Raw genomic sequence first — 25,513 nt, 5'->3', positions numbered from 1 at the left:
GGAGGAGACTGTAGTTAACATGGAGGAGACTGTAGTTAACATGGAGGAGACTGTAGTTAACATTGAGGAGACTGTAGTTAACATTGAGGAGACTGTAGGGCATTATTTACCAAACTTGTTCGAACAGCCATCAAAACCCTTACCGAAATTTAAAATGCAACTTACATATTTTGTTGGTCATAATATGTCCACAAACTCTTCTGAACTGTTTCTTCTGGGAAGCATGCGGACACCTTTGGCCTCCTACCAAGCCACACCTACTAACCTATAAGCCACACCTACTAACCTATAAGCCACACCTACTAACCTATAAGCCACACCTACTAACCTATAAACCACACCTACTAACCTCTAAACCGCACCTACTAACCCATAAACCACACCCACTAACATATAAACCACACCTGCTAACCTATAAGCCACACCCACTAACCTATAAGCCACACCTACTAACCTATAAACCACACCTTCTAACCTCTAAACCACACCTACTAAGCCTATAAACCACACCTACTAACCTATAAACCACACCTGCTAAGCCTATAAGCCACACCTACTAACCTATAAACCACACCTACTAACCTATAAACCACACCTACTAAGCCTATACGCCACACCTACTAACTTATAAACCACAACTACTAACCTATAAACCACACCTACTAACCTATAAACCACACCTACGAAGCCTAAAAGCCACACCTACCAACAGATAAACCACACCTACTAAGCCTATAAACCACACCTACTAACCTATAAACCACACCTACTAAGCTTTTAAGCCACACCCCAAACACAGACCTCCCTGAGAGGTTGCTGGAGCCTCGTCAGACTGAATGACATGACATTGAACTGGAAGAGACCATAGTGTCCTCAACTCTGGTCCTCCAAGCCAGTTCCATTGTGTTTTCATTGTTCCCCTCTTCCTAATCAGGGATTGGTTAAGACCTGTGATACCAGGTGGGTGTAATTAATGATCAGGTAGAACAGAGAACCAGCAGGCTAAGAACCTCGTAGGGTCAGAGTTCAGAGTTCAATACCCCTGACATAGTGGGAGAAAATTAAATAATGAAATCAAATCTAATGAAACTGAATCAATATTTATTGAGAATTACTTTTAAAACACATCAATAAACTGCAAACATGAATTACAATGATAAACCAACAATGAAACTTCCAAACTGAAACTATATCAAAATATATTTAAATATATTCTCTGAGCTTAAAAACAACATTTTAAAATAACTATTGTTATTATTATTAAAAGGTAAATTGCGTGAATGAAAGAATACAGACCAAAGTAAAAACAAACATAATAACTGATACAATCACAGCTGTAATACCTTGTCCTCCCTGATCAATAATGGTATCAGTTTCACTCTGATGGTATTGATGACTGGTATAGGTCTCACTCTGATGGTATTGATGACTGGTATAGGTCTCACTCTGATGGTATTGATGGCTGGTATAGGTCTCACACTCTGATGGTATTGATGGATGGTATAGGTCTCACACTCTGATGGTATTGATGGCTGGTATAGGTCTCACTCTGATGGTATTGATGGCTGGTATAGGTCTCACACTCTGATGGTATTGATGGCTGGTATAGGTCTCACACTCTGATGGTATTGATGGCTGGTATAGGTCTCACTCTGATGGTATTGATGGCTGGTATAGGTCTCACTCTGATGGTATTGATGGCTGGTATAGGTCTCACTCTGATGGTATTGATGGCTGGTATAGGTCTCACTCTGATGGTATTGATGGCTGGTATAGGTCTCACTCTGATGGTATTGATGGCTGGTATAGGTCTCACTCTGATGGTATTGATGGATGGTATAGGTCTCACTCTGATGGTATTGATGGCTGGTATAGGTCTCACACTGATGGTATTGATGGATGGTATAGGTCTCACTCTGCTGGTATTGATGGCTGGTATAGGTCTCACTCTGATGGTATTGATGGCTGGTATAGGTCTCACACTCTGATGGTATTGATGGATGGTATAGGTCTCACACTTTGATGGTATTGATGGATGGTATAGGTCTCACTCTGCTGGTATTGATGGATGGTATAGGTCTCACTCTGCTGGTATTGATGGCTGGTATAGGTCTCACTCTGATGGTATTGATGGCTGGTATAGGTCTCACTCTGATGGTATTGATGGCTGGTATAGGTCTCACTCTGCTGGTATTGATGGCTGGTATAGGTCTCACTCTGATGGTATTGATGGCTGGTATAGGTCTCACTCTGCTGGTATTGATGGATGGTATAGGTCTCACACTCTGATGGTATTGATGGCTGGTATAGGTCTCACTCTGCTGGTATTGATGGATGGTATAGGTCTCACACTCTGCTGGTATTGATGGATGGTATAGGTCTCACTCTCTGATGGTATTGATGGCTGGTATAGGTCTCACACTCTGCTGGTATTGATGGATGGTATAGGTCTCACACTCTGATGGTATTGATGGATGGTATAGGTCTCACACTCTGCTGGTATTGATGGCTGGTATAGGTCTCACTCTGATGGTATTGATGGCTGGTATAGGTCTCACTCTGCTGGTATTGATGGCTGGTATAGGTCTCACTCTGCTGGTCATTTATGAGACGGTCTCACACTCTGCTGGTATTGATGGCTGGTATAGGTCTCACACTCTGCTGGTATTGATGGCTGTATAGGTCTCACTCTGCTGGTATTGATGGCTGGTATAGGTCTCACTCTGCTGGTATTGATGGATGGTATAGGTCTCACACTCTGATGGTATTGATGGCTGGTATAGGTCTCACTCTGCTGGTATTGATGGCTGGTATAGGTCTCACACTCTGCTGGTATTGATGGATGGTATAGGTCTCACACTCTGCTGGTATTGAAGGCTGGTAATAGGTCTCACTCTGCTGGTATTGATGGATGGTATAGGTCTTTACATTTGCTGGTACATTTGAAGGCTGGTAGCAGACGGTCTCACTCTGCTGGTATTGATGGCTGGTAATGGGTCTCACTCTGCTGGTATTGATGGATGGTATAGGTCTCACTCTGCTGGTATTGAAGGCTGGTAATGGGTCTCACTCTGCTGGTATTGATGGCTGGTAATGGGTCTCACTCTGCTGGTTTTGATGGCTGGTAATGGGTCTCACTCTGCTGGTATTGATGGCTGGTAATGGTCTCACTCTGCTGGTATTGATGGATGGTATAGGTCTCACTCTGCTGGTATTGATGGATGGTATAGGTCTCACTCTGCTGGTATTGATGGCTGGTATAGGTCTCACTCTGCTGGTATTGATGGCTGGTAATGGGTCTCACTCTGCTGGTATTGAAGGCTGGTAAGGTCTCACTCTGCTGGTATTGATGGCTGGTATAGGTCTCACTCTGCTGGTTTTGAAGGCTGGTAATGGGTCTCACTCTGCTGGTATTGAAGGCTGGTAATGGGTCTCACTCTGCTGGTATTGAAGGCTGGTAATGGGTCTCACTCTGCTGGTATTGATGGCTGGTAATGGGTCTCACTCTGCTGGTATTGAAGGCTGGTAATAGGTCTCACTCTGCTGGTATTGATGGATGGTATAGGTCTCACTCTGCTGGTTTGAAGGCTGGTAATAGGTCTCACTCTGCTGGTATTGATGGATGGTATAGGTCTCACTCTGCTGGTATTGATGGCTGGTAATGGGTCTCACACTGCTGGTATTGAAGGCTGGTAATGGGTCTCACTCTGCTGGTATTGAAGGCTGGTAATAGGTCTCACACTGCTGGTGGTTTTGGCTGGTATGGTCTTAATAGCTGGTATTGATAGCTTGTATATGTCTCACTCTGCTGGTATTGATGTCTGAGGCTGGTCAATTCTTGGGTCTCTTCCTCTTTTTGGTCTGGTCTGTCCCTGACGGATATCCAACGGGCGTAATGGGTCTCCTCTGCTGGTTTTGAAGGCTGGTAATGGGTCTCATCTGCTGGTATTGAAGGCTGGCGGAGAGGGTCTCAGGAGCTGGTTTTGAAGGCTGGTAAGGGTCTCACTCTGCTGGTAGAGAAGGCTGAGAATGGGTCTCACTCTGCTGGTTTTGAGAGAGCTGGAAGGGTCTCACTCTGCTGGTTTTGAGAGAGAGAGAGAGGAGAGAGAGCTGGTTTTGAGAGGCTGGTAAGGGTCTCAGAGGTTTTGAAAGAGGTAATGGGTCTCAGAGAGCTGGTTTTGAGAGGCTGGAGAGGGTCTCACAGAGCTGGTATTGAAGGCTGGAAGGGTCTCAGAGAGCTGGTTTTGAAGGCTGGTAATGGGTCTCACTCTGCTGGTTTTGACGGAGAGTTCGGAGAATGCTGGATTTAAATGATGCGTAGGTACTGTAGTCAGAGAGAGAGAGAGAGATTATTTAAATAATCTGTTAAAATTATTAAATATATATTACATTATTATTATATATTATGTTTACTGCTCTTTACCTTCTATTTTAATGATTCTATCTGCCACTTGAAAAAATACTCTTTCAATATGGCTAGGGTTACCAAACACATGGACTACAAATCAAGATGGCTACCCAAAATAAAACTACAACACCCACTCTGACTGTAGTCTGCTCTCTGCTGTCACTTCCCCTGGTGGTCGTCCTGTTCAGAGGAACCTGAGTCTCAGTTGGAGCTGCAGAGGAAGAGTTATCACCATTAAAACACCAAGTTTGAGGTTAAACTAGGACATATCAGTTAAAATATAGTAGATGTTTACTTATTGTGGTCAAAATCATAAAAAATGAAATTATTTGCAAAATATCTTAGATTGATTAGTAATGCTCAGACTTAAAACATGAATTAGTGATAAGTGAATCCTGACTGAGGGAAAGTGAGAATGTGTTTGTTTACCTGTTGTTCTGCAGAAGGAGTAGACACAGAAGGAGGAGAGGAGAGAGGAGAGGAGAGCAGACACAGGACACAGGCTGAACAGCAACATCCAACACAGACCACAGTCTACAGGAGGAGGGGAGGAGGAGGAGGACTCAGGAGGAGGAGAGGAGGAGGAGGACTCAGGAGGGGAGGAGGAGGACTCAGGAGAACTGATGTCTGGACACAACATTAAACAGAAACATAACTACCCTATTAGAAACAATCAAGATCTTCTCAACAATATATTGTTAGTCATGACTCTTGGTTGTTTAAACTGTTTTAGGAGACATATGATGAGTTTAGATTAGTCTCAGAGGGTTCATTCAAAATAAGTTGCATTCTTTGGCATTCCTTCCAACTCAACCTCTCGTTAAAGGAACCCAGACACACCAATACTAATACAATATGAATAACACCAAAGATACAGACAGAAGATAAAGACAGAATAATAACTGTTCTTACCAAGTGAAATCCTAGTGGTGATGTTTCCATAGTGGTACAACTCTTTCTGTTTAATTCCTCCTTTACCTCCATCATCCACTACATTGTTCTCCACAGTCCCACAGTAGTAGAGTCCCAGGTCAGATTCAGTGATGTTCTCAATCAGTAGATCATAGGAGTTGTTAGAGGGGTTCCACACCACATTATATCCAGGGAAACGGTTGGGATTATTAGAAAGAAGAAGATTTTGGTTAACGTTGGACATTGAAATAACTAGAGGAGGCTGGTACTTGTGAGAACAGTTCCTATACCACATAATGTAAACTCCAGTAGTTATGATACAGTCACAGTAGAGAGTGATGTTGTCTCCTGGTCTGACTCTCAGCTCCACCTCTGCTGCAGAGATCCCATCCTGACTGGAGGAAACAGCATCTACAGGTAGCAGAGGAACAGTGTTAGGATGAACTGACTGGAGGAAACAGCACCTACAGGTAGCAGAGGAACAGTGTTAGGATGAACTGACTGGAGGAAACAGCACCTACAGGTAGCAGAGGAACAGTGTTAGGATGAACTGACTGGAGGACACAGCACCTACAGGTAGCAGAGGAACAGTGTTAGGATGAACTGACTGGAGGAAACAGCACCTACAGGTAGCAGAGGAACAGTGTTAGGATGAACTGACTGGAGGAAACAGCACCTACAGGTAGCAGAGGAACAGTGTTAGGATGAACTGACTGGAGGAAACAGCACCTACAGGTAGCAGAGGAACAGTGTTAGGATGAACTGACTGGAGGAAACAGCACCTACAGGTAGCAGAGGAACAGTGTTAGGATGAACTGACTGATGAATCTGGAGGAAACAGCACCTACAGGTAGCAGAGGAACAGTGTTTGAACTGACTGGAGGAAACAGCTCCTCAGCTATCAGAGGACAATATTAACAGAGAGCTATGGCAACAACAGAGCTTTCCACAGTCATCACAATAATAACATAACAAATCTGTTCAACCATAAAACCACATCTTGTAATCATCTATCATCCAGCTATAAGGCCCAGTAAAAAAGTTACTCACATAGGAATGTAATCAGAGCGACACACAGCCTGTCCATCTGGTGGTCTGATGGTCTGATGGTGACTGTCAGAGAGTAGCTGGGTCTTTGAGTAACAAGGTCTTTGCTGCGTATTTCCGTGTTCATGACTAGATGTACTTTACCATGAAAGGACATACGAGCAGCGATTGGTTCGATCGAGTGGAAAGTTTTCAGCTCGCGGTCCTTCTCTCTGAAACCCATATTGTGACAGGAAGAGGAGGGTCGAGCATCGAGGTCGACAGGTTTCACAACAAAGGTGACGTCAATGGAAAACATTCCGCTTGTTTGAGGTGGTTTACACTGAGCAACACTGATGGGCATCAGAGGGCGATCAATTCAACATCTTTTAAAAAAACGCAGATATGCAGATTACAAGTTGATTTTGACCTTTGAAGTAAATCTTCAGAGACAGAGGCCTAAAGTTGACCAATCAGCTTTAGTCAGAAAGCATCAAACCTGTAGTTTACTGGATTAGAATAACAGTATAAATCCTGAGCCAGTCGATATCAACTAGTTATGATGTCATCTAGTTTAGGGGGTGTGACTTTTAGAGACTGACATCTTGGTCCCTCTTTAAACAGGAACAGACCGTTGTTGTCCCTGGTCCTGTGGTTCACACCACAACACTGTTGTCATGGAGACCCACGAGGTCAAAGGACACAACGTGACTAGAGATTCTGAATCTATGTTACTTTTCATGATGGATCTTTGTATTTAAAACACGTAACTATGGTGGAGATAATAGTTAACTACAATACCCAAGATGCATTGGAGTATGTGCTATATACCAGGTGTTAAACAGTACTTGTTACAACAATCAGATGAATGATCTCTGTGTTTATCAATGAACAGTGGCCCATAGGTTAACATCCACACTCTGGTCAGTATGTGTGAAGGGGAGAGATTTATGTGACAGATTAACTTGTAATAACAATGTTTGGACTCTATTCCTCAGGCTGAATGACATCACCATGGCAACAACAACAGGAAGTCAGTGTGAGTTTCTTGTGTACTGAGTGTGTCCCCTCAGCCAATCAATGACTGGCTCTTATATGAGTACTGTAATGTCAACATCATAATATCAGACTTATCAACATTAGTAGTGGTCAATGTATGTTTATGTTTACATGTGTTTCAGGTCAGAGGGGTTAAGGGGGGCCTGGGTTTCAGGTCTGAGGGGAGGACAGAGGGGTTAAGGGGGGCCTGGGTTTCACATCAGAGGGGTTGAGGGGGGCCTGGGTTTCAGGCCAGAGGGGTTAAGTGGGGCCTGGGTTTCAGGTCAGAGGGGTTAAGTGGGGCCTGGGTTTCAGGTCAGAGGGGTTAAGGGGGCCTGGGTTTCAGGTCAGAGGGGTTAAGGGGGCCTGGGTTTCAGGTCAGAGGGGTTAAGTGGGGCCTGGGTTTCAGGTCTGAGGGGTTAAGGGGGGCCTGGGTTTCAGGTCAGAGGGGTTAAGGGGGGCCTGGGTTTCAGGTCTGAGGGGTTAAGGGGGGCCTGGGTTTCAGGTCTGAGGGGAGGACAGAGGGGTTAAGGGGGCCTGGGTTTCACGTCAGAGGGGTTAAGGGGGCCTGGGTTTCAGGTCTGAGGGGTTAAGGGGGCCTGGGTTTCAGGTCTGAGGGGTTAAGGGGGGCCTGGGTTTCAGGTCAGAGGGGTTAAGGGGGGCCTGGGTTTCAGGTCAGAGGGGTTAAGGGGGCCTGGGTTTCAGGTCTGAGGGGTTAAGGGGGCCTGGGTTTCAGGTCTGAGGGGAGGACTGAGGGGTTAAGGGGGCCTGGGTTTCAGGTCTGAGGGGAGGACAGAGGGGTTAAGGGGGCCTGGGTTTCAGGTCAGAGGGGTTAAGGGGGACTGGTTTCAGGACTGAGGGGAGGACTGAGGGGTTAAGGGGGCCTGGTTTTCAGGTCTGAGGGGTTAAGGGGGACTGGTTTCAGGACTGAGGGGAGGACTGAGGGGTTAAGGGGGCCTGGGTTTCAGGTCTGAGGGGTTAAGGGGGCCTGGTTTTCAGGTCTGAGGGGTTAAGGGGGCCTGGGTTTCAGGTCTGAGGGGTTAAGGGGGCCTGGGTTTCAGGTCTGAGGGGTTAAGGGGGGCCTGGGTTTCAGGTCTGAGGGGAGGACTGAGGGGTTAAGGGGGGCCTGGGTTTCAGGTCAGAGGGGAGGACTGAGGGGTTAAGGTGGGGCTGGGTTTCAGGTCTGAGGGGTTAAGGGGGGCCTGGGTTTCAGGTCAGGGGAGGGGGACTGGTTTCAGGTCAGGGGTTAAGGGGGGCCTGGGTTTCAGGTCTGAGGGGAGGACTGAGTGTTGAAGGGGGAACTGGGTTTCAGGTCTGGGGGGTTAAGGGGGGCCTGGGTTTCAGGTCTGAGGGGAGGACTGAGGGGTTAAGGGGGGCCTGGGTGTCAAGTCTGAGGGGAGGACAGAGGGGTTAAGGGGGGCCTGGGTGTCAAGTCTGAGGGGAGGACAGAGGGGTTAAGGGGGGCCTGGGTTTCAGGTCTGGGGGGTTAAGGGGGGCCTGGTTTCAGGACTGAGGGTTTAAGGGGGGCCTGGGTTTCAGGTCTGAGGGGAGGACTGAGGGGTTAAGGGGGACCTGGGTTTCAGGTCTGAGGGGTTAAGGGGGGCCTGGGTTTCAGGTCTGAGGGGAGGACTGAGGGGTTAAGGGGGGCCTGGGTTTCAGGTCTGAGGGGAGGACAGAGGGGTTAAGGGGGGCCTGGGTTTCAGGTCTGAGGGGAGGACAGAGGGGTTAAGGGCCTGGGTTTCAGGTTTGAGGGGACGACTGACGGGTTTGGGGGGGCCAAGGTTTCATGTCTGAGGGGTTAAGGGGTCCTGGGTTTCAGGTCTGAGGGGTTAAGGGGGGCATGGGTTTCAGGTCTGAGGGGTTAAGGGGGGCCTGGGTTTCAGGTCTGAGGGGTAAAGGGGGCCTGGGTTTCAGGTCTGAGGGGTTAAGGGGGCCTGGGTTTCAGGTCTGAGGGGTTAAGGGGGCCTGGGTTTCAGGTCTGTAGGGGAGGACTGAGGGGTTAAGGGGGGCCTGGTTTTCAGGTCTGAGGGGAGGACTGAGGGGTTAAGGGGGGCCTGGGTTTCAGGTTTGAGGGGAGGACTGAGGGGTTAAATGCTATTCAAGTCTGTACAAACCACAATCAGTACCTATCTTCTTGTCACGTGTCAACTGCTTCACCAGCGCTACTGTGGCCTGCAAATGTGTGTGTGTGTGTGTGTGTGTGTGTGTGTGTGTGTGTGTGTGTGTGTGTGTGTGTGTGTGTGTGTGTGTGTGTGTGTGTGTGTGTGTGTGTGTGTGTGTGTGTGTGTGTGTGCGTGTGCGTGTTACCTCTGCCTCTCTGTCCTCTGGGAGGGAGGGGGTGGTTTGGTGCAGAAACCACAAAACCACAATTGTTTTCCATCACTGTCACACGTCACTTGGTCACCTGCTGTGGCTTACGCTGGTGTGTGTGTGTGTCTCTGGAAAGAGAGAGAGGGGAGACCAGGCAGAGAGGGGGGGTCAGAGAAAGAGAGGGTGGCAGAGAGAGAGACTAAGAGAGAGAGAGAGAGAGACTAAGAGAGAGAGAGAGAGAGAGAGAGAGAGAGAGAGAGAGAGAGAGAGAGAGAGAGACCCAGCTATTCTGATACTGTTACTGACAGACCCAGCTACTCTGATACTGACAGACCCAGCTATTCTGATACTGTTACTGACAGACCCAGCTATTCTGATACTGATACTGACAGACCCAGCTACTCTGATACTGATACTGACAGACCCAGCTACTCTGTTACTGACAGACCCAGCTACTCTGATACTGTTACTGACAGACCCAGCTACTCTGATACTGTTACTGACAGACCCAGCTACTCTGATACTGTTACTGACAGACCCAGCTACTCTGATACTGATACTGACAGACCCAGCTACTCTGATACTGATACTGACAGACCCAGCTACTCTGTTACTGTTACTGACAGACCCAGCTAGTCTGATACTGATACTGACAGACCCAGCTACTCTGATACTGACAGACCCAGCTACTCTGATACTGTTACTGACAGACCCAGCTACTCTGTTACTGACAGACCCAGCTACTCTGTTACTGTTACTGACAGACCCAGCTAGTCTGTTACTGTTACTGACAGACCCAGCTACTCTGTTACTGTTACTGACAGACCTAGCTACTCTGTTACTGTTACTGACAGACCCAGCTACTCTGATACTGTTACTGACAGACCCAGCTACTCTGATACTGTTACTGACAGACCCAGCTACTCTGATACTGTTACTGACAGACCCAGCTACTCTGATACTGTTACTGACAGACCCAGCTACTCTGATACTGTTACTGACAGACCCAGCTACTCTGATACTGATACTGACAGACCCAGCTACTCTGTTACTGACAGACCCAGCTACTCTGATACTGTTACTGACAGACCCAGCTACTCTGATACTGTTACTGACAGACCCAGCTACTCTGATACTGTTACTGACAGACCCAGCTACTCTGATACTGATACTGACAGACCCAGCTACTCTGATACTGATACTGACAGACCCAGCTACTCTGTTACTGTTACTGACAGACCCAGCTAGTCTGATACTGATACTGACAGACCCAGCTACTCTGATACTGACAGACCCAGCTACTCTGATACTGTTACTGACAGACCCAGCTACTCTGTTACTGACAGACCCAGCTACTCTGTTACTGTTACTGACAGACCCAGCTAGTCTGTTACTGTTACTGACAGACCCAGCTACTCTGTTACTGTTACTGACAGACCTAGCTACTCTGTTACTGTTACTGACAGACCCAGCTACTCTGTTACTGTTACTGACAGACCCAGCTACTCTGATACTGTTACTGACAGACCCAGCTACTCTGATACTGTTACTGACAGACCCAGCTACTCTGATACTGATACTGACAGACCCAGCTACTCTGATACTGTTACTGACAGACCCAGCTACTCTGATACTGATACTGACAGACCCAGCTACTCTGATACTGTTACTGACAGACCCAGCTATTCTGATACTGATACTGACAGACCCAGCTACTCTGATACTGTTACTGACAGACCCAGCTACTCTGATACTGTTACTGACAGACCCAGCTACTCTGATACTGTTACTGACAGACCCAGCTACTCTGATACTGTTACTGACAGACCCAGCTACTCTGATACTGTTACTGACAGACCCAGCTACTCTGATACTGACAGACCCAGCTACTCTGATACTGTTACTGACAGACCCAGCTACTCTGATACTGTTACTGACAGACCCAGCTACTCTGATACTGTTACTGACAGACCCAGCTACTCTGATACTGATACTGACAGACCCAGCTACTCTGATACTGATACTGACAGACCCAGCTACTCTGATACTGATACTGACAGACCCAGCTACTCTGATACTGTTACTGACAGACCCAGCTACTCTGATACTGATACTGACAGACCCAGCTACTCTGATACTGACAGACCCAGCTACTCTGATACTGTTACTGACAGACCCAGCTACTCTGATACTGACAGACCCAGCTACTCTGATACTGTTACTGACAGACCCAGCTACTCTGATACTGTTACTGACAGACCCAGCTACTCTGATACTGTTACTGACAGACCCAGCTACTCTGATACTGTTACTGACAGACCCAGCTACTCTGATACTGACAGACTCAGCTACTCTGATACTGATACTGACAGACCCAGCTACTCTGATACTGTTACTAACAGATCCAGCTACTCTGATACTGTTACTGACAGACCCAGCTACTCTGTTACTGACAGACCCAGCTACTCTGATACTGTTACTGACAGACCCAGCTACTCTGATACTGTTACTGACAGACCCAGCTACTCTGTTACTGACAGACCCAGCTACTCTGATACTGTTACTGACAGACCCAGCTACTCTGATACTGATACTGACAGACCCAGCTACTCTGTTACTGACAGACCCAGCTACTCTGATACTGTTACTGACAGACCCAGCTACTCTGATACTGATACTGACAGACCCAGCTACTCCGATACTGTTACTGACAGACCCAGCTACTCTGTTACTGACAGACCCAGCTACTCTGTTACTGACAGACCCAGCTACTCTGATACTGTTACTGACAGACCCAGCTACTCTGTTACTGACAGACCCAGCTACTCTGTTACTGACAGACCCAGCTACTCTGTTACTGACAGAACCAGCTATTCTGATACTGTTACTGACAGACCCAGCTACACTGTTACTGACAGACCCAGCTACTCTGATACTGCTACTGACAGACCCAGCTACTCTGATACTGTTACTGACAGACCCAGCTACTCTGATACTGTTACTGACAGACCCAGTTACTCTGATACTGTTACTGACAGACCCAGCTACTCTGATACTGTTACTGACAGACCCAGTTACTCTGATACTGATACTGACAGACCCAGCTACTCTGATACTGATACTGACAGACCCAGCTACTCTGATACTGATACTGACAGACCCAGCTACTCTGATACTGATACTGACAGACCCAGCTACTCTGATACTGATACTGACAGACCCAGCTACTCTGATACTGACAGACCCAGCTATTCTGATACTAACAGACCCAGCTACTCTGATACTGTTACTGACAGACCCAGCTACTCTGATACTGTTACTGACAGACCCAGCTATTCTGTTACTGACAGACCCAGCTACTCTGTTACTGACAGACCCAGCTACTGTGATACTGTTACTGACAGACCCAGCTACTCTGATACTGTTACTGACAGAACCAGCTACTCTGATACTGATACTGACAGACCCAGCTACTCTGATACTGATACTGACAGACCCAGCTACTCTGATACTGTTACTGACAGACCCAGCTACTCTGATACTGATACTGACAGACCCAGCTACTCTGATACTGTTACTGACAGAACCAGCTACTCTGATACTGATACTGACAGACCCAGCTACTCTGATACTGTTACTGACAGACCCAGCTACTCTGATACTGGTACTGACAGACCCAGCTACTCTGATACTGATGCTGACAGACCCAGCTACTCTGATACTGTTACTGACAGACCCAGCTACTCTGATACTGATACTGACAGACCCAGCTACTCTGATACTGTTACTGACTGACCCAGCTACTCTGTTACTGACAGACCCAGCTACTCTGATACTGATACTGACAGACCCAGCTACTCTGATACTGTTACTGACAGACCCAGCTACTCTGAAACTCCTCCACAGGCCCCCCCTTAACCCCTCAAACCTGAAACCCAGCCCCCGCTTAACCCCTCCCTACAGAGCAGCAGCACTAGCTGAGTAAACCACAACTACACAAAAAGGACTCTGCATACATATGCAATCATCATATGCACACCCTCACACAGTACACAGGAAACCCACACTGACTTCCTGTTGCCGTTGCCATGGTGTTGCTGAACTTTCACACTGAGTGAATTTCTCACTCTGTTTATGTACTATTTGTTGTCCTACTAATCCTGAATAAAAAGAGATTGTTAGATACAGAAATACATCCACAAAGACAAAGAACTACATTTGGTTTAGCTGTTAAAATACATCTGGCTTGGATGTACCGTCTCATCCACTCCAGAGCATCATGGTCATTGTAGTTTCTGGTTGTAGTTTCTGGCTACCTTCAAGTCTGGCTGCAAACTGGAGATGAAAGTGGGTGAGAGAAGTTGAGGGAGGTTCATCTGCCACAGTAGAAAGATGGACACTGTAGTGGTTTTACAACAGCAAGAGTCAGATACACATGACAGTGTCAACACATCCTCTATAGAGCATCATGGTTATTGTAGTTTCTGGTTGTAGTTTCTGGCTGTTTCAACATGACAGTGACAACACACCCTCTATACCTATACCTAGGATAGGGTAAGTAAGGGTAAGTAATCCTTCTCACCCCCTTCTCCCCCAACAAGATTTAGATGCAAGTGGCTGTTCCACTGGGCGTCATAGGTGTTTGCACCAATTTGTAAGTCGCTCTGGATAAGAGCGTCTGCTAAATGACTTAAATGTAAATGTAAATGTATAGAGCATCATGGTTATTGTAGTTTCTGGTTGTAGTTTCTGGCTGTTTCAACATGACAGTGACAACACATCCTCTATAGAGCATTATGGTTATTGTAGTTTCTGGTTGTAGTTTCTGGCTGTTTCAACATGACAGTGTCAACACAGCTGCTGGTGTTTCAGTCACATCCTTATTAGGGCATCATGGTTATTGTAGTTTCTGGTTGTAGTTTCTGGCTGTTTCAACATGACAGTGACAACACACCCTCTATAGAGCATCATGGTTATTGTAGTTTCTGGTTGTAGTTTCTGGCTGTTTCAACATGACAGTGACAACACATCCTCTATAGAGCATTATGGTTATTGTAGTTTCTGGTTGTAGTTTCTGGCTGTTTCAACATGACAGTGTCAACACATCCTCTATAGAGCATTATGGTTATTGTAGTTTCTGGTTGTAGTTTCTGGCTGTTTCAACATGACAGTGTCAACACATCCTCTATAGAGCATTATGGTTATTGTAGTTTCTGGTTGTAGTTTCTGGCTGTTTCAACATGACAGTGTCAACACATCCTCTATAGAGCATTATGGTTATTGTAGTTTCTGGTTGTAGTTTCTGGCTGTTTCAACATGACATTGTCAACACAGCTGCTGGTGTTTCTAAAGGTTTTTCTTTATAAATGTGTAAATAAACTTTATTATAGCCCCATATCACTCACTGACAAACTGAAAACATAACGTGTGTATAATTAACTGGTTAGAGAGAGGTCATAAATATCACTTTCATTTATATCCCTTAAAGCTTGAGAATCACGACAAGGAGGTTCCTGTTTCAGTCACGTCTGTCACCACGTTCCAATAGGTCAAACAAAAACAGCCCAATGATTGGTTGACAAATAGTCCCTCCCACAATGCAGGTGATGGTGACATGGTCCAGTTGGTGAGAAGCAACTGCAGCGAATTCATCAACATCTGCATGACCTTTGATCACATGGTTTTAGTCAAGTCACATGATAGGTCTCTGTCACAAGATAGGTCTCTGTCTCAAGATAGGTCTCTGTCTCAAGATAGGTCTCTGTCTCAAGATAGGTCTCTGTCTCAAGATAGGTCTCTGTCTCAAGATAGGTCTCTGTCTCAAGATAGGTCTCTGTCTCAAGATAGGTCTCTGTCTCAAGATAGGCCTCTGTCTCAAGATAGACCTCTGTCTCAAGATAGGTCTCTGTCTCAAGATAGGTCTCTGTCTCAAGATAGGTCTCTGTCTCAAGATAGGTCTCTGTCTCAAGATAGGTCTCTGTCTCAAGATAGGTCTCTGTCTCAAGATAGGCCTCTGTCTCAAGATAGGTCTCTGTCTCAAGATAGGTCTCTGTCTCAAGATAGGCCTCTGTCTCAAGATAGGTCTCTGTCTCATGATAGGCCTCTGTCTCAAGATAGGTCTCTGTCTCAAGATAGACCTCTGTCTCAAGATAGGTCTCTGTCTCAAGATAGACCTCTGTCTCAAGATAGACCTCTGTCTCAAGATAGGTCTCTGTCTCATGATAGGCCTCTGTCTCAAGATAGGTCTCTGTCTCAAGATAGGTCTCTGTCTCAAGATAGGCCTCTGTCTCAAGATAGGCCTCTGTCTCATGATAGACCTCTGTCTCAAGATAGGTCTCTGTCTCAAGATAGGTCTCTGTCTCAAGATAGGTCTCTGTCTCAAGATAGACCTCTGTCTCAAGATAGGTCTCTGTCTCAAGATAGGCCTCTGTCTCAAGATAGGTCTCTGTCTCAAGATAGGTCTCTGTCTCAAGATAGGCCTCTGTCTCAAGATAGGTCTCTGTCTCAAGATAGGTCTCTGTCTCAAGATAGACCTCTGTCTCAAGATAGACCTCTGTCTCAAGATAGGTCTCTGTCTCAAGATAGGTCTCTGTCTCAAGATAGGTCTCTGTCTCAAGATAGGCCTCTGTCTCAAGATAGGTCTCTGTCTCAAGATAGACCTCTGTCTCAAGATAGGCCTCTGTCTCAAGATAGGCCTCTGTCTCAAGATAGGCCTCTGTCTCAAGATAGGTCTCTGTCTCAAGTCTTCTCTGTCAAGGATCAAAGTGACATCAAAATTATTGTTTGGTTCTTCATGTTGTGTTTAATGATGTTGCAGTAGGTTGACTTTGACCATGTGCTGCTAGTTAGTCTGGTTACTAGTCCAACGCTCTAACCACTGGGCTACCCTGCCGCCCCATGTGCTGCTATTTAGGTGTTGCTATCTACAACGACCACCTCAAAGAAGCTGAATATTTTCCAGTGACGTCGTGTCTGTGTGAAACCTGACACTAAGAGTGTAGTGTGTACGTGCTGTAACTTCGCATCCTATCTTTGTCTATGGAGGATGATGGCATACTACAGCTCTCTGTTGTTGCTACAGCTCTCTGTTGTTGCCATAGCTCTCTGTTGTTGCTACAGCTCTCTGTTGTTGGTACAGCTCTCTGTTGTTGCCATAGCTCTCTGTTGTTGCTACAGCTCTCTGTTGTTGCTACGGGTCTCTGTTGTTGCTACAGCTCTCTGTTGTTGCTACAGGTCTCTGTTGTTGCTATAGCTCTCTGTTGTTGCTACAGCTCTCTGTTGTTGCCATAGCTCTCTGTTGTTGCTACAGCTCTCTGTTGTTGCTACAACTCTCTGTTGTTGTTACAGCTCTCTGTTGTTGCTACAGCTCTCTGTTGTGGTACAGCTCTCTGTTGTTGCTTACAGGTCTCTGTTGTTGCTACAGCTCTCTGTTGTTGCCATAGCTCTCTGTTGTTGCCATAGCTCTCTGTTGTGGTACAGCTCTCTGTTGTTGCTACAGCTCTCTGTTGTTGCTACAGCTCTCTGTTGTTGCCATAGCTCTGTTGTTGCCATAGCTCTCTGTTATTGCCATAGCTCTCTGTTGTTGCCATAGCTCTCTGTTGTTGCCATAGCTCTGTTGTTACCATAGCTCTCTGTTATTGCCATAGCTCTCTGTTGTTGCCATAGCTCTCTGTTGTTGCCATAGTTCTCTGTTGTTACCATAGCTCTATGTTATTGCTACAGCTCTCTGTTATTGCCATAGCTCTCTGTTGTTGCCATACCTCTCTGTTGTTGCCACAGCTCTCTGTTGTTGCCATAGTTCTCTGTTGTTGCCATAGCTCTCTGTTATTGCCATAGTTCTCTGTTATTGCCATAGCTCTCTGTTGTTGCCATAGTTCTCTGTTGTTGCCATAGTTCTCTGTTGTTGCCATAGCTCTCTGTTGTTGCCATAGCTCTCTGTTATTGCCATAGCTCTCTGTTATTGCCATAGCTCTCTGTTGTTGCCATAGTTCTCTGTTGTTGCCATAGTTCTCTGTTATTGCCATAGCTCTCTGTTGTTGCCATAGCTCTATGTTATTGCTCCCTATTGTCCTCTGATAGCTGTGAGACCAATACCATCCATCAATACCAGCAGAGAGTGAGACCTATACCATCCATCAATACCAGCAGAGAGTGAGACCTATACCATCCATCAATACCAGCAGAGAGTGAGACCTATACCATCCATCAATACCAGCAGAGTGTGAGACCTATACCATCCATCAATACCAGCAGAGTGTGAGACCTATACCATCCATCAATACCAGCAGAGTGTGAGACCTATACCATCCATCAATACCAGCAGAGTGTGAGACCTATACCATCCATCAATACCAGCAGAGTGTGAGACCTATACCATTCATCAATACCAGCAGAGTGTGAGACCAATACCATCCATCAATACCAGTAGAGAGTGAGACCTATACCATCCATCAATACCAGCAGAGTGTGAGACCTATACCAGCCATCAATACCAGCAGAGTGTGAGACCTATACCACCCATCAATACCAGCAGTGTGAGACCTATACCATCCATCAATACCATCAGAGTGTGAGACCTATACCATCCATCAATACCATCAGTGTGAGACCTATACCACCCATCAATACCAGCAGTGTGAGACCTATACCAGCCATCAAAACCAGCAGAGTGAGAGACCTATACCATCCATCAATACCATAAGAGTGAGACCTATACCAGCCATCAAAACCAGCAGTGTGAGACCTATACCATCCATCAATACCATCAGAGTGTGAGACCTATACCATCCATCAATACCATCAGTGTGAGACCTATACCACCCATCAATACCAGCAGTGTGAGACCTATACCAGCCATCAAAACCAGCAGAGTGAGAGACCTATACCATCCATCAATACCATCAGAGTGTGAGACCTATACCAGTCATCAAAACCAGCAGTGTGAGACCTATACCAGCCATCAAAACCAGCAGTGTGAGACCTATACCATCCATCAATACCATCAGAGTGTGAGACCTATACCATCCATCAATACCATCAGTGTGAGACCTATACCACCCATCAATACCAGCAGTGTGAGACCTATACCAGCCATCAAAACCAGCAGAGTGAGAGACCTATACCATCCATCAATACCATCAGAGTGTGAGACCTATACCAGTCATCAATACCAGCAGAGTGAGAGACCTATACCATCCATCAATACCAGTAGAGTGTGAGACCAATACCATCCATCAATACCAGCAGAGTGTGAGACCTATACCAGCCATCAATACCATCAAAGTGTGAGAACTATACCATCCATCAATACCAGCAGAGTGAGACCTATACCATCCATCAATACCAGCAGAGTGTGAGACCTATACCATCCATCAATACCAGCAGAGTGTGAGACCTATACCATCCATCAATACCAGCAGAGTGAGACCAATACCATCCATCAATACCAGCAGAGTGTGAGACCTATACCATCCATCAATACCAGCAGAGTGAGACCTATACCATCCATCAATACCAGCAGAGAGTGAGACCTATACCATCCATCAATACCAGCAGAGTGTGAGACCTATACCATCCATCAATACCAGCAGAGTGTGAGACCTATACCATCCATCAATACCAGCAGAGTGAGACCTATACCATCCATCAATACCAGCAGAGTGTGAGACCTATACCATCCATCAATACCAGCAGAGTGTGAGACCTATACCAGCCATCAATACCAGCAGAGTGTGAGACCTATACCATCCATCAATACCAGCAGAGTGAGACCTATACCATCCATCAATACCAGCAGAGTGTGAGACCTATACCATCCATCAATACCAGCAGAGTGTGAGACCTATACCATCCATCAATACCAGCAGAGTGTGAGAACTATACCATCCATCAATACCAGCAGAGTGTGAGAACTATACCATTCATCAATACCAGCAGTGTGAGACCTATACCATCCATCAATACCAGCAGAGAGTGAGACCTATACCATCCATCAATACCAGCTTAGTGTGAGACCTATACCAGCCATCAATACCAGCAGAGTGTGAGAACTATACCATCCATCAATACCAGCAGAGTGTGAGACCAATACCATCCATCAATACCAGCAGTGTGAGACCTATACCATCCATCAATACCAGCAGAGAGTGAGACCTATACCATCCATCAATACCAGCTTAGTGTGAGACCTATACCAGCCATCAATACCAGCAGAGTGTGAGAACTATACCATCCATCAATACCAGCAGAGTGTGAGACCAATACCAGCCATCAATACCAGCAGAGTGTGAGACCTATACCAGCCATCAATACCATCAGTGTGTGAGACCTATACCAGCCATCAATACCATCAGAGTGAGACCTATACCATTCATCAATACCATCAGTGTGTGAGACCTATACCATCCATCAATACCAGCAGAGTGTGAGAACTATACCATCCATCAATACCTGCAGAGTGTGAGAACTATACCAGCCATCAATACCAGCAGAGTGAGTTCTATACCACCCTATGATAGGTTAGAGTTAGATAGACCTATACCATTCATCCTATGATAGGTTAGAGTTAGATAGACCTATACCATCCATCCTATGATAGGTTAGAGTTAGATAGACCTATACCATTCATCCTATGATAGGTTAGAGTTAGGTAGACCTATACCACCCTATGATAGGTTAGAGTTAGATAGACCTATACCATTCATCCTATGATAGGTTAGAGTTAGATAGACCTATACTATTCATCCTATGATAGGTTAGAGTTAGATAGACCTATACCATTCATCCTATGATAGGTTAGAGTTAGATAGACCTATACCACCCTATGATAGGTTAGAGTTAGATAGACCTATACCACCCTATGATAGGTTAGAGTTAGATAGACCTATACCATCCATCCTATGATAGGTTAGAGTTAGATAGACCTATACCACCCTATGATAGGTTAGAGTTAGGTAGACCTATACCATTCATCATATGATAGGTTAGAGTTAGGTAGACCTATACCATTCATCCTATGATAGATTAGAGTTAGATAGACCTATACCATTCATCCTATGATAGGTTAGAGTTAGATAGACCTATACCATCCATCCTATGATAGGTTAGAGTTAGATAGACCTATACCATTCATCCTATGATAGGTTAGAGTTAGGTAGACCTATACCACCCTATGATAGGTTAGAGTTAGATAGACCTATACCATTCATCCTATGATAGGTTAGAGTTAGATAGACCTATACTATTCATCCTATGATAGGTTAGAGTTAGATAGACCTATACCATTCATCCTATGATAGGTTAGAGTTAGATAGACCTATACCATTCATCCTATGATAGGTTAGAGTTAGGTAGACCTATACCACCCTATGATAGGTTAGAGTTAGATAGACCTATACCATTCATCCTATGATAGGTTAGAGTTAGATAGACCTATACTATTCATCCTATGATAGGTTTGAGTTAGATAGACCTATACCATTCATCCTATGATAGGTTAGAGTTAGATAGACCTATACCACCCTATGATAGGTTAGAGTTAGATAGACCTATACCACCCTATGATAGGTTAGAGTTAGATAGACCTATACCATCCATCCTATGATAGGTTAGAGTTAGATAGACCTATACCACCCTATGATAGGTTAGAGTTAGGTAGACCTATACCATTCATCATATGATAGGTTAGAGTTAGGTAGACCTATACCATTCATCCTATGATAGATTAGAGTTAGATAGACCTATACCATTCATCCTATGATAGGTTAGAGTTAGATAGACCTATACCATCCATCCTATGATAGGTTAGAGTTAGATAGACCTATACCATTCATCCTATGATAGGTTAGAGTTAGGTAGACCTATACCACCCTATGATAGGTTAGAGTTAGATAGACCTATACCATTCATCCTATGATAGGTTAGAGTTAGATAGACCTATACTATTCATCCTATGATAGGTTAGAGTTAGATAGACCTATACCATTCATCCTATGATAGGTTAGAGTTAGATAGACCTATACCACCCTATGATAGGTTAGAGTTAGATAGACCTATACCACCCTATGATAGGTTAGAGTTAGATAGACCTATACCATCCATCCTATGATAGGTTAGAGTTAGATAGACCTATACCACCCTATGATAGGTTAGAGTTAGGTAGACCTATACCATTCATCATATGATAGGTTAGAGTTAGGTAGACCTATACCATTCATCCTATGATAGATTAGAGTTAGATAGACCTATACCATTCATCCTATGATAGGTTAGAGTTAGATAGACCTATACCATCCATCCTATGATAGGTTAGAGTTAGGTAGACCTATACCATTCATCCTATGATAGGTTAGAGTTAGGTAGACCTATACCATTCATCCTATGATAGGTTAGAGTTAGATACACCTATACCATTCATCCTATGATAGGTTAGAGTTAGGTAGACCTATACCATTCATCCTATGATAGGTTAGAGTTAGGTAGACCTATACCACCCTATGATAGGTTAGAGTTAGGTAGACCTATACCATTCATCCTATGATAGGTTAGAGTTAGATAGACCTATACCATTCATCCTATGATAGGTTAGAGTTAGATAGACCTATACCATCCATCCTATGATAGATTAGAGTTAGATAGACCTATACCATTCATCCTATGATAGGTTAGAGTTAGATAGACCTATACCATTCATCCTATGATAGGTTAGAGTTAGATAGACCTATACCATCCATCCTATGATAGGTTAGAGTTAGATAGACCTATACCATTCATCCTATGATAGATTAGAGTTAGATAGACCTATACCATTCATCCTATGATAGATTAGAGTTAGATAGACCTATACAATCCATCCTAAGATAGGTTAGAGTTAGATAGACCTATACCATCCTATGATAGATTAGAGTTAGATAGACCTATACCATCCTATGATAGATTAGAGTTAGATAGACCTATACCATCCATCATATGATAGGTTAGAGTTAGATAGACCTATACCATTCATCCTATGATAGGTTAGAGTTAGATAGACCTATACCATCCTATGATAGATTAGAGTTAGATAGACCTATACCATCCATCCTATGATAGGTTAGAGTTAGATAGACCTATACCACCCTATGATAGGTTAGAGTTAGGTAGACCTATACCATTCATCCTATGATAGGTTCGAGTTAGATAGACCTATACCACCCTATGATAGGTTAGAGTTAGATAGACCTATACCATTCATCCTATGATAGGTTAGAGTTAGGTAGACCTATACCATTCATCCTATGATAGGTTAGAGTTAGATAGACCTATACCATTCATCCTATGATAGGTTAGAGTTAGGTAGACCTATACCATTCATCCTATGATAGGTTAGAGTTAGATACACCTATACCATTCATCCTATGATAGGTTAGAGTTAGGTAGACCTATACCATTCATCCTATGATAGGTTAGAGTTAGGTAGACCTATACCACCCTATGATAGGTTAGAGTTAGGTAGACCTATACCATTCATCCTATGATAGGTTAGAGTTAGATAGACCTATACCATTCATCCTATGATAGGTTAGAGTTAGATAGACCTATACCATCCATCCTATGATAGATTAGAGTTAGATAGACCTATACCATTCATCCTATGATAGGTTAGAGTTAGATAGACCTATACCATTCATCCTATGATAGGTTAGAGTTAGATAGACCTATACCATCCATCCTATGATAGGTTAGAGTTAGATAGACCTATACCATTCATCCTATGATAGGTTAGAGTTAGATAGACCTATACCATTCATCCTATGATAGGTTAGAGTTAGATAGACCTATACCATTCATCCTATGATAGGTTAGAGTTAGATAGACCTATACCATTCATCCTATGATAGGTTAGAGTTAGATAGACCTATACCACCCTATGATAGGTTAGAGTTAGATAGACCTATACCACCCTATGATAGGTTAGAGTTAGATAGACCTATACCATTCATCCTATGATAGGTTAGAGTTAGATAGACCTATACCACCCTATGATAGGTTAGAGTTAGATAGACCTATACCACCCTATGATAGGTTAGAGTTAGGTAGACCTATACCATTCATCCTATGATAGGTTAGAGTTAGATAGACCTATACACCATTACAGGAAGTTTGTAATACTTTATTTTTCTATGGAATATTTTAAACTTCCAATCTCTCTCTCATGAAAATGAGACCTGAAGTTTTTTTATACGAGTCCTTAAAAAAAAAGTTATTCCATTTTTTTTCCAAGTTTTTAACCCTAAAAAGTTTCAATATTTTTGGGGCTATAAAAGCGGGGGGTCATTTTGGACCCCAAATTAGTCATTATTGCAAAGGGACACTGTATGTCAAAGCACCTACACTTGTTTTATTTATTAATTTACATTTTGTAACACAAGTAAATGGTTTCAATTCCCCCCGAATAAGCCTTTTTTTAAATCACATTTCTCGTCTAATTTGATGTTTCAGAAGATATGTTTTTTGTTTGTTTTTTCATGTTTTGAACATATATTTTGATCAATTTCATCCATAGTCTCTTGTTATGAACATTAGTCTGTTATTCATTCCAAAATGTTGTGTTTCTGTAGTATTCAGAGGCTGACATACCGGTACGACCTAATATGGCCACCGATATAGGCCATACGTACGCCGGGGCCATACGTACACCGGGGCCATACGTACACCGGGGCCATACGTACGCCGGGGCCATACGTACACCGGGGCCATACGTACGCCGGGGCCATACGTACACCGGGGCCATACGTACACCGGGGCCATACGTACGCCGGGGCCATACGTACGCCGGGGCCATACGTACACCGGGGCCATACGTACGCCGGGGCCATACGTACGCCGGGGCCATACGTACACCGGGGCCATACGTACGCCGGGGCCATACGTACACCGGGGCCATACGTACGCCGGGGCCATACGTACGCCGAGGCCATACGTACGCCGGGGCCATACAGGCGCCGAGGCCATACGCGCTCCGGGGCCATACGTACACCGGGGCCATACATACGCCGGGGCCATACATACGCCGGGGCCATACGTACACCCGGGGCCATACGCACACCGGGGCCATACGTACGCCGGGGCCATACGCGCGCCGGGGCCATACGTACGCCGGGGCCATACGTACGCCGGGGCCATACGTACACCGGGGCCATACGTACACCGGGGCCATACGTACACCGGGGCCATACGTACACCGGGGCCATACGTACACCGGGGCCATACGTACACCGGGGCCATACGTACGCCGGGGCCATACGTACGCCGGGGCCATACGTACGCCGGGCCATACGTACGCCGGGGCCATACGGGCGCCGAGGCCATACGTACGCCGGGGCCATACGCGCTCCGGGGCCATACGCGCTCCGGGGCCATACGTACGCCGGGGCCATACGCACACCGGGGCCATACGCCCCGGGGCCATACGCACGCCGGGGCCATACGCGCTCCGGGGCCATACGCACACCGGGGCCATACGCCCTCCGGGGCCATACGCACGCGGGGCCATACGTACACCGGGGCCATACGTACGCCGGGGCCATACGTACGCCGGGGCCATACGGGCGCCGGGGCCATACGTACGCCAGGGTGGCTCTATACCTTTTCAGGTACATACAAAAGATACATACATCTACAGGTAATTGCCAAAATAAAGGAAACACCAACACAAAGTGTTTTAATAGGGCGAATAAGGTTTCAATAGTTTTTATGCTCCTCGAACCCTTCAGTAGCCAATGCTTTCAGTAAGACTTTTGAATTCCTCATTTACTCAAATGTTTCCATTATTCTGGCAGT

The 25,513-nt window shown here is 45.3% G+C and overlaps 1 protein-coding gene and 1 long non-coding RNA gene across 18 annotated transcripts; one reads left to right on the top strand and one right to left on the bottom strand.

Moving 5' to 3' along the window:
• Window positions 1-1,329: 1,329 nt before the first annotated feature.
• Window positions 1,330-3,721, top strand: LOC127918800 (uncharacterized). 17 transcript variants are annotated; one of them, XR_008100839.1, is made up of 6 exons: window positions 1,330-1,574; window positions 1,645-1,842; window positions 2,379-2,483; window positions 3,231-3,297; window positions 3,363-3,464; window positions 3,599-3,721. It is a non-coding gene; the product is annotated as an uncharacterized LOC127918800 (long non-coding RNA). The 17 variants fall into 17 exon arrangements; XR_008100831.1 differs by lacking the exon at window positions 3,599-3,721 and having other exon boundaries at window positions 3,363-3,556; XR_008100833.1 differs by lacking the exon at window positions 3,599-3,721 and having other exon boundaries at window positions 2,276-2,483; window positions 3,363-3,556.
• A 214-nt stretch (window positions 3,722-3,935) lies between these two features.
• LOC127918802 (uncharacterized) lies at window positions 3,936-5,710 on the bottom strand. The gene is made up of 4 exons (XM_052502022.1): window positions 5,321-5,710; window positions 4,838-5,035; window positions 4,549-4,619; window positions 3,936-4,007 (listed from the first exon to the last, which is right to left on the bottom strand). The coding sequence occupies exons 1-4, from the start codon at window positions 5,613-5,615 to the stop codon at window positions 3,936-3,938; spliced, it is 636 nt and encodes a 211-aa protein (XP_052357982.1). The 5' UTR covers window positions 5,616-5,710.
• Window positions 5,711-25,513: the final 19,803 nt, after the last annotated feature.

Source organism: Oncorhynchus keta, unplaced genomic scaffold, assembly GCF_023373465.1.
Source record: "Oncorhynchus keta strain PuntledgeMale-10-30-2019 unplaced genomic scaffold, Oket_V2 Un_contig_1490_pilon_pilon, whole genome shotgun sequence".
NCBI lineage: Eukaryota > Metazoa > Chordata > Actinopteri > Salmoniformes > Salmonidae > Oncorhynchus > Oncorhynchus keta.
Note: the sequence above shows the minus strand (reverse complement) of the source record. Positions and strands in the feature narration are given on the sequence as shown.